General features: G+C 46.5%; 1 protein-coding gene across 22 annotated transcripts in view; it reads right to left on the bottom strand.

The window, feature by feature from the left end:
- Positions 1-1,090: 1,090 nt before the first annotated feature.
- The window catches only part of EPB41L1 (erythrocyte membrane protein band 4.1 like 1), a 121,324-nt gene continuing 108,809 nt past the window's right edge, over positions 1,091-13,605 (bottom strand). For all 22 annotated transcript variants that reach the window (XM_063094238.1, XM_063094247.1, XM_063094289.1 and 19 more), the window contains 5 exons: positions 13,333-13,419; positions 12,466-12,549; positions 10,499-10,579; positions 10,059-10,175; positions 1,091-4,507 (listed from right to left, as the gene is read on the bottom strand). In XM_063094238.1, the coding sequence (XP_062950308.1) occupies positions 4,499-4,507; positions 10,059-10,175; positions 10,499-10,579; positions 12,466-12,549; positions 13,333-13,419 (378 nt within the window). In that variant the 3' untranslated portion in view covers positions 1,091-4,498. The remainder of the gene's footprint in view (positions 4,508-10,058; positions 10,176-10,498; positions 10,580-12,465; positions 12,550-13,332; positions 13,420-13,605) is intronic.

Raw genomic sequence — 13,605 nt, 5'->3', positions numbered from 1 at the left:
GGAGAGGACTGATGAATTAATTTTCTCCACATGACCTTTTGTTTCATTTAATGAATTACCTTTTCAAAGAAAAGAAATAGTATTCAGTATTTGAAGTTAAAGGGAAATGCTCAGGATATAAGTTTAGAAAAGTATTTAGTATGGTACGTACAAGATGATTCCAACTCTGAAAAAATATATATACATGGAAAAAAGACTTGCTTGTGAGATTTGGAGCAATAAAGAAAGCTGGCCTGTGGTGAGTTGCCTGGTAGAATAAAAAGGAAAGTGTGGTATGTGCACCTCAGGTGGTCCAAGGGATGAATTTAGGTTTTACACGGATTGCAGTTTTTAATATTTTTGCATTTGTTCTTATGAAGGCCTTCTATTTTTGGCATTGACACTAGTTTTCTATTTGTGAGGGTAACATAGTTTCCTCTTTAAATTTTTTTTTCCAAGTGAGTCAATTTAAAGAAAAATAAGTCAATAACGGGACAGGTGGTTTGAGGATATGGCAACATAGATGAAGGTCATAGGCAAAGGCTGAAGTTGGGGATTGCTGTATACATTACCCGCTAGGCTCCCATGTAGGGTGGTTGCAGGAAGAGAGACCCCAATGTAGGTGCTCTACTTCCAGGAAGAGGAGCCCCTCCTTGTCTTGGGGCCTACGGGGTTACTGTCCCCTCTACCTAGAATGTTCTCACCGAAGGCCTTCACCTTACTTGATCTTTATCTTCATTCGCCTCAAAAATCAACATCTCAGGGAGGCCCTAACTGGCCACGTTATTTAAAATGGTCTCCTTCAATGTGTCTCTGTCCCCTTCCCCTGTGTATTTCCATCCTGGTGCTGATCTCTGTAATTGTCTTTGACTGGTTGCCTGTTTTGTTGTCTGTTTCCTCCACTAGCCTGTGAGTTCCTGGAGGGCAGGGACTTTGTCCTGTTTGCTGTTGTACCTAAAGAGCCTACCCCAAGACCTGGGCCACACTGGGAGCTCCCAATAGTTGTTGAATAAAAGAGTTCTCAGTTGGATGTCTCCACTCCAGTTTTAGCTGTTCCCACAGTGCCAATGTGTACAAGGTCAGAGAGAGAGAGAGAGAGGCCAAGGAAGTCTATGGTTCAGCATCAAACACATTTATTTCACTTTTATTGAGTATACAAGAACAGAGAGCACACGCATACAGCACAGAGCACTGAGGTGGGGGAGCATGGGGACGAGAGAGGAGAAGGGGTGTGAGTAAAAAGGAACAGGACAGCATCTCAGTTGGTTGGTAAGGTGCTTTTGAAAAAAAAAAAATTATTTAGAGTGATGTTACTCATGCAATTTCAGGCCAGTCTTGGAATGTGCTTGCAGGATTCAAAAACTGAAACAGGTCCTAACACTTCCTGTACCCTCAAACAGAAAAGATCCAAAGAAGGCAAAATAAGAGAAAACAAAGATGTATAAAATGGTAGAATGGAAAAAGGCCCTGGAGAGCATCTGGTTTGCCCTGCTCATTTTGCAAGAGAGAAACTGAGGCCCTTTTGGGAATGGGACTAGCCTGATGTCACATGGTGAGTCAGGGGGCTGAGTCAGGATGGTCACCCAGAACTTCTGACTGCTCTCTGGGACTTTTTCCACTAGGCTACATGGCTTCCTGGGTGGAGGCAGCACAGAGAGGATGAGAAACATAAAAAAGAAAAAAGTAGGTTGAAGACAGACAAGACAAACATCTCTATTCTCTAGGAAGAGGAGGATGGGGAGGAAACAGTGTCCTAGATTTTAGCTTTGCAGGTCCCCTCCTCCCTGGTGGCACTGCCTGCCTCTCTGTGGAAAGACCGTCTGAGCATCCATGGGGTGGACATCTCCCCAAACCCTGGTGGCCCACAAGCTAAGTCCAGACATTTCAATTCCTGCCCTGAAGCCACACACCCAGGGTCTGTAGGCAGGTGCAAGACCCAGAACAAAGCTCCTCCCTTTGAGGTGTGTCCAGTGTGCTCAGGACACCTGCTTCCCACATAGACAGGGACACTTGAGCCACATTCCAAGTGGCCCAGAGTGGATGGAGCCACTCCAGCTCTTGGCCCAGGAATGTGAGCTCTCAAGTGGACAAGGGCAGGAAGAAAGGTGACCTGGGGTAAGTCCCTTGGTAGAATGAAAGGGAAAGTGTGGCTTCTCCACCAGGGTGTGAAAAGAACCTGGTGCACGGAAAGCGTGCTGCTGGACTCGGAGAGTCAGTGACTGAGACAGAGAAGCGGCTGACTCTCCTGTCTGAGAGCTCCACTCAATTTCCCATTTGCCTACAGAGGCAAATGCTGCTCTCAGCTAAGGTGTACGTGGTCAGAGTAACTGATGAGCAAGCCAAAGGGATGCCTCTAGCCTGGTTCACCTTGAGGGGAGGGCATCCCTGGGCAATGTCCAACGGGTTGGAGAATGGGGAAGTGCTCTCAGATGGGCCAGCCCTGGTTGGAGATGCGAGGCTGGCTCAGGTGGCTTCCCAGTCCCCCCCCCCTTTCTCCTTTGGCCCAAGAACAGCACCTAGCACAAGCAGGTACTCAATAAATATCTGTTGAATGAATTTATTGACTGTTTTAGAAGCAGGACTGGGACATGAAATGGGACTGGGAAATTAAAGTGCAGTGGGACATATTCCCTCATGAAGGGATACTTGCTGAGCTCAGGGAAGTAGCTTGTGGCAGGCACATGGGTGAGAGGACAACACATAGCTTACGACAGTCTTCTCTAAGGGCTCCTGTGGTCTTGAGGCAATTTCTGGGACTACGAGGGAACAGGCTCAGAGCTCAGATGCAGACCAAAGGGGAGGACTCCAGGGTCTCATACAGAGAGGGTGCCTTCAGGCAGCATCGCCCAGCTTGCTCTGGGGTAGGCAAGGCCTTTGGAAATGCGCTCTTGACCTATCAGAGCCTGCCCTGTGTTCATGGCCTCTTTACCATGGCTACTTTGGCCCAGGAAGAAGAGAATGATTCAGAATATGGAAGGGGGTACAGGAAAAGACTGAGCTGGGAATTTTCAGATAGCTAGGTTAAAGCCACCATCTTCCACTGCAGCCAAGGGGACTACCTCCCTTTGGATATGGAGTTAAATATTACCATGTGATAGGGAAAGACACGGTGAAATAAAATAAAATAAAGAGAGGACTGAAAACCAAGGCAAGCCCTCTAGGGAGGTAGAAGGACTGAGCCAGGGGACCTCAGCAGCAGGGTCCTAACTCTGGACCCCAAGCCTGAGCACAGACCAGGCCCTGACTGCTATTGCCCAGCGGGGAGAGGGCATCTTGGACCGACATGTCCAGACAACATCTGTGTTTCTTCCTTCTTGCCAAACCTCTAGCTCTCCATTTGTGGTCCCCACTCCTCCCCACCAATCGACCAATTACAAACAACACACATAGTATTACTATACCGAACACGTCGGCCCCTGCTGTGAGCCAACCCACGCCCAGGGCCCAGACCTCCCTAGCTGGGCCAGTTCAGTGAGACCCAGGAATGCTGGGATACACTGATCACAGTCAGATAATTATAATTTTAAAATGTCAGCTTCATACTTACCAGCACTGTTTATTTTTAATATTTGTTTCCTGTTATATATAATATACATAACTTAAAAGCACATCCATACAAATCTCCTACAAGCTGCACCTTCATAATGAGAAACCATAAACATACAATGTCTACTTCTCTTCCTGTGGCTTAGTTTTCTGTTCTTGCTTTCTTTCCTATTCCTTTTCTCCTTTCAAATGAGAGTCATCTGCAGTGGCCCTCAATAGGACCAGGACACAGAGGGTCAGGGGTGGAGGGCAGGGGGAGGGGGAAAGGGAACCGAGACAGAAGATGACACAAGACATGTGAGAGGCGAGGGGGAGCGGAGGCAGAGGAAAGGAAGGTGGATTCTGCAGCCCAGTGTCACGACCCAGAAAATAATAATCCAGTGTTCCCCCTCCTCCTTTCCAAGTGGGGAATTTTCTTTCTTTCTTGGAAAATGGTTGACCGTGCGTGTCTTGCTGCTGCAACTTCTCTTGCCTTGCTGCATGAGTGTTTTCCTTTGCATTCAAGTGGGCAACAGATGCTGGAGAAGAACAAATGGAAAGTTCGTCCACTAACTGTGATGCGCAGAACCGGGGTCGTATGATGCTTCTACAATCATCGTGGTCTGGCTTGCTTTTGTTGTTCGGCAGAGGAGGGGGATTATGGTCGTTATAATTTTTTTTTTTCCTGAAAAATCCCACCAATTCTTCGATTTGTCTGCAAAGGAAATGTAGGTGTTCAGATGTTGGTTGTTGCTGTCAGCTGACAGCTCTGCCAGCCCCAGCAGCAGTGCAAGGACGCGGTGTTTCCTGTATATATATCTATATCTATATATATCTATATATATATATGCTTTTCCCTTCCCAGTCTCTCATCAGTGACAGTACGTCGCAGCTGGGACGTCGGTGTTATGTCGGAGAATCCAGAATGAAGGCCCCTTCTTGACGGTTCTCTGGCTTGGGTCGGACCAGAAATGCCAGCATCTCTTCACGGAGGTCAGGATTCCTGGGAGCCAGAGGCATGGGGAGAAGGGGGTGCAAAGGAAGGAGGGGGACAAGAAAAGTTAGTGCCTTTTGTCACTCATCTTTAAATACATAGCAAGAGGTTGTTTGAGCTACCCTTTACCACATGCCCTTTATTGTGGCCAGGAAGATAGAGTGACTTGTCTTAAGGTCACACAGCTTATGTATGGCAGCTGAGAACCCACGTGTGTGACCCCAGACCATGTATATTTGCTTGTTTGTTTCCAGGGAGGTGGTATCTTTTACTTTGGCCAGAAATTTTGCTAAAATGTCCTTTAACACTGAGAAGTTGTGATCATAATCATTTCACTTTTTCTATCTTTTCTCAGTTCTAAGAAATGTTTAGTCATGGTGGCAGATGTTCTTTTTTCATTTGTCTTTCCTTTTTGTTCTCCACACACCTGCTGTGTTCTGGAGATTAGACTCCAGACAGCAGTGTTTAAGTTGAAGCTTGGATTCCAACTCAAGGTTTGACTCTATAACTCACTGTTCAAGGGTGTGTGCTATGAAATCAGACTCTGGGTTCAAATCTCACTCCATGGCCAGTTAGCTCTATAATCTCGGTCGAGTTTCTTACCCTCTTGAAGCCTCAGTGGCTTCCTCTGTAAAATGAGTCCTGCCTCATGCAGTTATAAGGAGGAGTCAAAGCAAAGGTCCAGCACAGAGTAAGTCCTGAGCAAATACCAGCTGTTATTATTACTGGTGTTGCTGTTCATTTAACCACACACTCTTCTGATCTCCTTGAGGGCAAGGGCTGTCTTTTACCTATTGTTGCCTTTCCAGTGCCCAACACTGTGCCTGGCAAATAGCAACTACTCAAAACCATTTAACAGATGGAACATCATTCCTGCCTTATACTGCTCACAGATAGTCATGTGCTAATGGAGTCGTAGAAAAGGGATTCTTCTTGGTTCATTTGACAGATGGGAAAACTGAGGCTCAAAGGGATCAGTGACTTAGCAAGTTAGTGGCAGAACCAAGACTACAACCCAACATTCTTGCTCTGGAACACGTCAATTTTTTTCCCATTTAATTAAATTTTTGAAAGTAAGGAAGCTCTAGGAGGTGGGTGAGTGCCACCCTCTTGCTGGTGGTGTTTGGGATGCAGCTCCTCCCTGAAGGAGGTGGGCCTGGGGGAGAAGATGGAGCAGAAACCACATGTCTGGCCTGTGAGGTTGTGGGGAGAGAAAAGAAATGGCTTTGTGTGAGATGGGCATGCTTTCCCCACTCACAGCAAAAACTTCCAGAAGGAAGAACTTTAAGAAGAAAGGCCAAGAGTCAACAGGAGCAGGGACATATGTTTCTGGAGGATTCAGAGAAGAAAGAGAAGATGAAGACCAGCAGGATGGACACCTGTGTGGAAACAGGGCCTCATGCACCAGGCTGGTCGTCAGTTTATGGTCTGACATACTCAGGGCTTGCATCAACCCCTAGACATGACAAAACCTCAGAGGGACAAGGAAGCAGGTTCACCTCACTGAGCACCTTCTGTACACGAGATACCAATCCAGTACATCATAGATGTTTAATTTTTACAGCAGCTCCAATTTATAGATTAACTCCATTTTACAGATGAGGAAACTGAGGCCCAGAGAGGTTCCTATGGGCACAGAGCTTCCAAGATGGTTTTAGCTCCAAAGCCTGGGTTTATTCTTTCTATGCAATTCTGCTACATCCAGTTTTTGGGGGGCAGCTGGCTGGTATGGGATCTGAACTTGTGACCTTGGTGTTTCAGGCTGCACTCTAACCAACTGAGCTAACCAGCCAGCCCAATTCTGCTACCTCCTCACTGGGGATTTGTTTTTTATTTATACTGGCAGGATGCACTTTAAGTTTGCTCATTGATTAATAAAGTAGCTGCCCTACAAGTCAAGTGTAGTCATGATTCTGGGTATGTGGGATGTCTTCAAAGCCCATAGACACTTCAGAAGCACCAGGGACATCTAAACAATACTGTATTACAATTTATTCTTCTCAGTTTATTACAGCAGAGTCCCTACGTGCAGCATTAGGTAATAGTAATAATAGTCATAATAAACTTTTACTGAGTATTTATTATGTGCCAGGCACTGTGCTAACTGCCATATATGTATGTTCTCTGTAACCCTAGCAGATAGATGCTATGAAAAGTCAGTGTGGTGAGGAGGTTAAGATCATATGGTGGCTTTGGAGTCTAACAGAGTAGCTTTGACTCTAATTAATCCATCATGTTCCCAGCTCTACAACTGTTAGCAAGCCACTTAAGGATTCTAAGCCTCAGTTTCCTCATCTGTAAAATGAATGAGCAGATAATAGTACTTATGTAGAGTGCATAGACTGCTGCCTGGCGTAGCATAAGTGCTCCATAAATTAAGGCAATTATTATTACTATGATTATCATTGCCATTTGGCTAATGAGGAAACACAGGCTGAGAAGGTTAAACAACTTGCTTAAGGTCACATGGCTAATAAAGGGCAAGGCTTGAGATTCAAGTGTAGGTCTGCAGGACTGTACACTCATCCTTGGGGTACCAAGATGCATCCATCCACTAAGTCAATGTTTTTTAAGCACTTTAAAAAGTAATTTTCTAATTCAGAGGCGACCTTTCCATGGAATTAGTGAGTCTGACGATACTAAGAGTCAGAGGGGGCTCCTACTTGGCGATAACTAGTGGTAAAGCGTGTGGGTGGAAAAAGCAAGGGAGAGAAACTTCTGACTCTCCCAGGCAACATAAACAACGTGACCTTTACAGAATAATCCAGAAGAGAAAGAGGGGGCATGGTGGTGTGTGGGGCAATGGCATCAAAGAAGGAACTAAAGAGAGGTGAGGAGGAGGGAATGAGACAGTAAAGGGAGTAGTGAGGTGGGCAGACGCAAAAGGCTGTATGGCAGTGGAGAAGACAGGACTTGGAGCAGGGATGAGAGCACTGCATGGTGGGAAAATGGGAAGGCAGGAGCCCAGAGGCCTGGCTGTGACTGTCCTGGAAAGGATGAGGAGGAGGGAGATAGAGAATAGAGAAAAGATGAGAACATACAACAGACACCCAGGAAAGCAAATAGCCAGAGGACTCTAACTGGAAGGTGGCTTGCTCCAGCTCTTCATTTTGCAAATGAGGAAACTGAGTCCCCATGAGGGAAGAAACTAAGCCCTGATCACACACCAGTCAGTGGAATGGCTGTAGAGCCAAGTCCCTGAATTACAGTACAGGGCTCTTTGCATCAGTGGCTCTTACACCTAGCTGCACAGGGACTCCCTGGGGACCAAGGTATAAATAAAGATTGCCAGGCAATACAGACTCCAGGTCCCTGCCAGCCTTTCTAAATCAGACTTCAAGGTGAGAGTTCTCTAGTACCTGTCTGTTAAACAATCTCCCTGAGGTGATACACCCAGTTCAGCACCAGCTTGGCAAGGAACCTACACTCTACCACTGTGAGATTTGGGAGAGAAAAAGCAAAAGAAACTGGACACCTGAGGGGATAGGATTGATAATCTCTTGTATGAAAGTCTGAGGAAGGCTGGGAGGTAGGCTCTGCTCGTGGCTGACTTACACTTCTTCTAGGACAGCACTGTCCAATAGAAATAGAACTTGAGCCACATATGGAATTAAAAATTTTCCTAGATAATAGATTTTCTAGATAATATTTCCTAAATTTTCTAGATAGTTCTGTTTTTCTAAAACTTTCTAGTTAAGTAGAAAAATTTAATTTCAAAATTAAAATTCTAAATTTTAATTTTACACTAAAAGCAATAAAAATAAAAAGGTGAAATTGACTTTAATAATATATTTTACTTAACCCAATATTCATGATCATTTCAACATGCAACCAATATAAAAATTATTGAGATAATTTACATTTTTTTTTCATATTAAATCTTCAAAATCCTACATGCATTTTACCCTTAAAGTACACCTCGTTTGAGATTAGCCAATTTCAAGTGCTATTGATGTGTGTGACTAGTGGCTATCATATTGGATAGCACAGAAAGAATATTTCCATCGCTGCAGAAAGTTCTGCACTGGTATACACCAGGGGTTAGCAGCCTTTCAAAGAGGCAGGGGGAGAGGGGTAGATGGGGGTGTGCAGGGCTGCAGGGAAAGGTTAGTAAAATGGTACAAAGTTACAAAGTTACATTAGACAGGAAGGACAAGTTCTGATGCCCTAGGCTGACAATAGCTAATAATATTGTATTGTATTTTTCAAAATAGCCAGAAAAGAGGATCCTGAATGTTATAACCACAAAGAAAGGATAAATGTTTAGGTGACAGACATGCTGACTATTCTGATTAGATCATTATACAATATATGCATGTATTGAAACAATAAACTGTACCCCATAAACATGTCCAATGAAAAAAATAGATTAAAATAAAAACAAATAAATAAATACAAAGAGGAAAAAAAAACCCAAAGTGGCAGAAAAATGTTTCGGTGCTTTTTCTCCTGACGTTAAGGGAGTGGTAATCAAACGGAGAGAAAAAAACATTCTTCTATCTTTCTAGAAAACGTTGGTTTCATTCATTCAAGGAAAAGGGCAAAAAAGGGGACTAGCTATTTGAGGGGTCTTTGAGATGTATTTTTTTTCTCAATGTGGTATAATGTCTGAAATGTGTAAATTGCACAAATCTAAGTATAAATAAGAGCTTGACAAATTTTTATATATGTATACAGCCACGCCCATGCTGTGGAAGATAGTGACGTTTCCAGAACCCCAGGGTTCCCTTGTGGATCTTCCCTGTCAATACCACATCCCAGAAGTAACGCTATTCTGACTTTCATCATCATTGATTAATTTTGCTTGTTTTTGGACTTTCTATGAATGGAATCATACAGTTTGTACTTTTTGTGTCTGGCTTACTTCATTCAACTCAATGTCCATGGGATTTTATTTCACAGGTCTGATAAAATTAGGTAAATTTCCAGAGGGGCCAGAAGAACCCCTCTCCCAACCTAGGCTGCTAAAAGTCCCGTCTGTCTCAACACCATCTCATTTATCTTATTCACCAAGGCACTGATGCCCAACAAGGAAATAAGAAAATATTGGGGCCCTTAAGATTCTGGCCCCTGAAGGCCTGAGAAGTCAAGAATTTGTAATCAAGCAAGAGAGATGAGATCAAGGTCTCTGGTCATCATGTCCCCTTAGCAACATCAGCAACCTGTGATGGAGACAGAGACTCAGGGACAGAAATGTGGCATTGGGCCTGGTAGCACTTTTTTTGACTTCCAGCCTACAGGCAATGGTCAATGAGATCGTGCACCTCAGTACCCACTATCAATCCTCTCTCCCCTTTTCTTACGACTTCTGCATTTACTCTTCTGGGTCAGGGGCCTGAAACCCCGAAGAAACCAAGGAAACAGTCTTCCTCCCCCCCTCCCCCGACTCACTGTAGCTGGGAGAACTGCCTCTCTCCTTTGAGCTGCAAACTAGGAAGGCAGGTAGTCAAAGCTGCACTAGAGATCAAGCTACTTGGGTTCTCAGATAGAAATGACACTCAGAGGCTCTTGGTATGGCTTCCTCCTCCCTCTCATGGTTGCTGAGCCTCAGACGCCTTACCTGTGGCTTCTTGTCCCTCTCCTCTGGAGATGGGTCTGTTTCTCTGTATACGACAGCTTTGGTTACCAGCATGTCAGGATGCTGCAGTTTGGCCTCCTTGATGGCCAAAGCCAGGGCCTGGAGGGAAAGATCAGTAAAGTGAGGAACCATGGGATATCGAGTATGGGAAAGACTGTGGAGAACAACAATCCCCTTAGTGCACAGCTGGGGAAACTGAGGCCCAGGAAGGGGCAAAGTCAAATAGTTAAAGGGAGAAACTAGAGCTCAGATCTTCTGGCTCCCATTCAATGCTCCTTCCCTGGGGGCTCCTTATCTGAACAGCATCAGCAAAAAGGGTACACCTTCTCTGCCCATGAAGATAGCAATCCATGGGTAACCCAATATAGGAGGGATTGGGGACTGGGCAGTGCCACTGGGAATAACGTGCCCTATCCCTGTACCTGGTCTTGATCGACATCTTCGTCCCCAGTAATGATGATTCGTTTCTCGATTCTCGTCTCAGAAAATCCTCCTTTCACAGTCTGCAGAGGGAGAGAGTGGTGAGGTCACTCTTGGGGCCTGCTGGGGCAGCAGCTGCAACAGGGGACCTACCCGAAGCATCTCTCAAGGGCAAGGCTGAGAATCAGCAGTTACGTTCTCTCCTAGCTTCCTTGCTTTTTTCCTTTTCTTGTTTTGGGATTTCACAGTGCAGATCTTGCCTAATTGCTACCACTCCCCCAACTACCAAACTGCCCCATTTAGGTCTTCCAAGCCCAGCTCCAATGCTGCCTCCCTGGCCCTGGTTGGCAATGCCTCAAGGCCTTAGTGCCTCGGCACACCCTCCCCGCCTCCCCCTCAGTACTGCGTCTGCACCTCTCATGGTTCTGGGCCTCTCTGCCTGGTGCTGACCTTATGTGTATACATGTCCTTGCTCACCTCACCAAGCTATGCACTCTTGAGGTCAGGGCCTGTATTTTGTTCAACTCTGTATCCCCTCCTCCCCCACTCTCTTGCCTGGTCTGACCACGGCAGTGCTGAATGCAGATTTGCTGAATGAACACATGAATGAAATGTGAATGGTGACAAGGTTCTACCTTAAATGACTTCGAACAATACTACAAGAGAAATGATACTTATTACCTCCACTGTTTTCTGAAGGCGGAGTGGGGTTGTGTGCAAGTTTATAAGTAGAAGATGGGGCAGGACCTGATTTGGCATATGAAAGGAAGGTGGCGGCTGAGGAAAATCCCAGCTGGAGTGAGGAGAGGACATAAATAAGAAGGGGTTCCCAGTTGGCAGGGCTGAGAGGGGCTTTGGGAAGAAGACTTTTCTGAGCTGTATGCCGTGGGGCATGTGATGTAAAACCTTCCCATAAAGTTTTCAGAGAGGTCAATATTGCTCACTAACGCCTTTGGTGAGAGTGGGTTCTTTCTGGAGAGCATGAAGAAGTGCTGAGTCCTGCACGGGAGTGGGCAGGGCTGGGACAGAGTCTGCGTGCACACAGGGCCAGCGCTACTGACCAGACTTCTCCTCTGATGGCTCATCGGAACCTCCAACTCAACTTGGCTTAACCTGGCTCCTCCACGCCTGCCTCCCAATCCTCTGTCCTCATTGGCTGAGTCACGCTGACACACCCAGGAATGCCTCTCTCCTTTGGGCCTTCCTCCTCCCTCTCCGGCTCCAGCTCCCACCCTTGTCCCGGCCCTCTGCCCCTAGGCCTGAGTTATTATCAGTCTCTCTCCATAATTCTCCCTCCTTTTTGTCTCATCTATCTGCACATTCTGGTGGACCTTATATCCTCTCCTTAAGCCTATTTTCTCTGGGTCACTCCCCAATTTAAAATCCTTCACGGCTTTCCAATTTCCTTTGGACTCAGATCCTCCATAGTCAAATATGTCCTGGTGTCTGTCTTATTTGTTTCTATATTCTGTTTCCCCTGCCCCCAGTCCAACCTAATTTCCCAGTTACATCCTCTACATTCTGCGTATCTATTTTCCACAAACAGGCCTCCAGCAGCCCTGGCACAGAGGCCAAAGTAAGGCTGATGCTCACTAACATTTTTTCAACAAACAAGCAAGCAAGCACACACAGTTTCCGCTCCCTTCTGCTTCCTGACTCATGAAGCCTCCCATACATCAGCCCCTCTAAATTCCTCCAGCACTTAAGGTCTATAAGGCACAAACACTATGGTTCACAATCACTCCAAAGAAGAATGTCTCGTTCCTCCAGCCTGGCTGTCAGTGTTGCATGAGCGGGGCCCATCATGGACAACATGTAGCACAGGACAAAGTGCATAGCACTCCAGAAACTGGTAACACTACAGGTCTTCTTTGTCCACTTTACAGACTGAGAAGCCAAAGCAGAGCAACAGTAATGACCTTCCCGCCTGCAGCCCGGCGGGGGCATGGGGCACCCTGCTGCTACTCACTTTGGTAACATGGGTGGTGGTAGAGGTTGAGAGGGTTTCCGCAGTGGCGCCGTAGGTGCTGGTGAGGACATCTTTCCCGATGATCTGCAGAATATAACCACCCCCCACCCCGGGTGTCAGGTAAGGACGCTAGGCTCTGCAGGGATGGGGGCAGGATGGGGAAAACCAAGGGATGAGCAGGGGCCTGTGAAGGTGAAGTTTGGAAGCCAGGATGCTTTGAACCATTAAGAATTCAAGAATACTGGAATCTTCAGAATCCTACACCCATAAAATTCTCAAACCCTGAAATCTAAGATTCCTAGACCCTGAGATTCCTGAGGCCTTGAACTCTAACAACTCCCTAGAATTTAAAAATTCTGAAATCTTAGAAGAATGAACAGAGGACTCCAAAGTGGAGATGGAGCCCTCCTGATCTCCCATCCTATCATAGCCAGGAACACACTCTCTCTGGGGCCACACATGAGAACTACACACTTGAAGAACACAAGAGCTAGAAGAGGCCTTGCAGACTCAGGGTCATGGGGCAGCCACTGACAGTCAGGTCCAGACTCCGAGCCTCTGGACTCCTAGGCCATTGCTCTTGCTGGTCAGTAATGAGAGCAGATGCAGAAGAACCACCACAGGCACCACCACCAAGGTGAGGGCTACTGTATCCCCACACTGCCAATGTCCTGCTCATGTGTGCATGGGTGGGGAAGAGGGATGGCAACCGACGAGACTGTGCTCCTGTGGGCACCTGAAAACGATCCAGTTTCCTGGCTCTGCACTTAAAAGGGCTGGGCTCAGTGCTGCACTTGCTGCAGGCCACCTGTGGGCCCATGCCCACATTCTCAGCTCGGAGTCCCCTAGCCTGAGCTGCCCACTTACCGGAGAAAGAGAACGGATTTCCGTGGCCACCGTCTGTGGGCCTGGGATCATGGCAGCTGCCCCCTTCCCGGACTTGAGACTGTTCTCCTGGGGAAACAATAGTGCTCAGATGGCCAGGTCTCAGGTGGGCAGGCCCCCAGGATGGCTGGAGCACGTGGCCACATAGCTCTCATGGCCACAGGGTTGAGGAGTGACATTTAGAAGAAGAGAACTGATAGCATCATTCAGTCCAGTCTCTCATTCATCGCTCGCTCCCTCGCTCATACACATGCA

The sequence above is a fragment of the Cynocephalus volans genome, chromosome 1, assembly GCF_027409185.1.
Source record: "Cynocephalus volans isolate mCynVol1 chromosome 1, mCynVol1.pri, whole genome shotgun sequence".
In the NCBI taxonomy this organism is placed as follows: Eukaryota; Metazoa; Chordata; class Mammalia; order Dermoptera; family Cynocephalidae; genus Cynocephalus; species Cynocephalus volans.
This window is presented reverse-complemented; position numbering and strand designations above follow the sequence as displayed.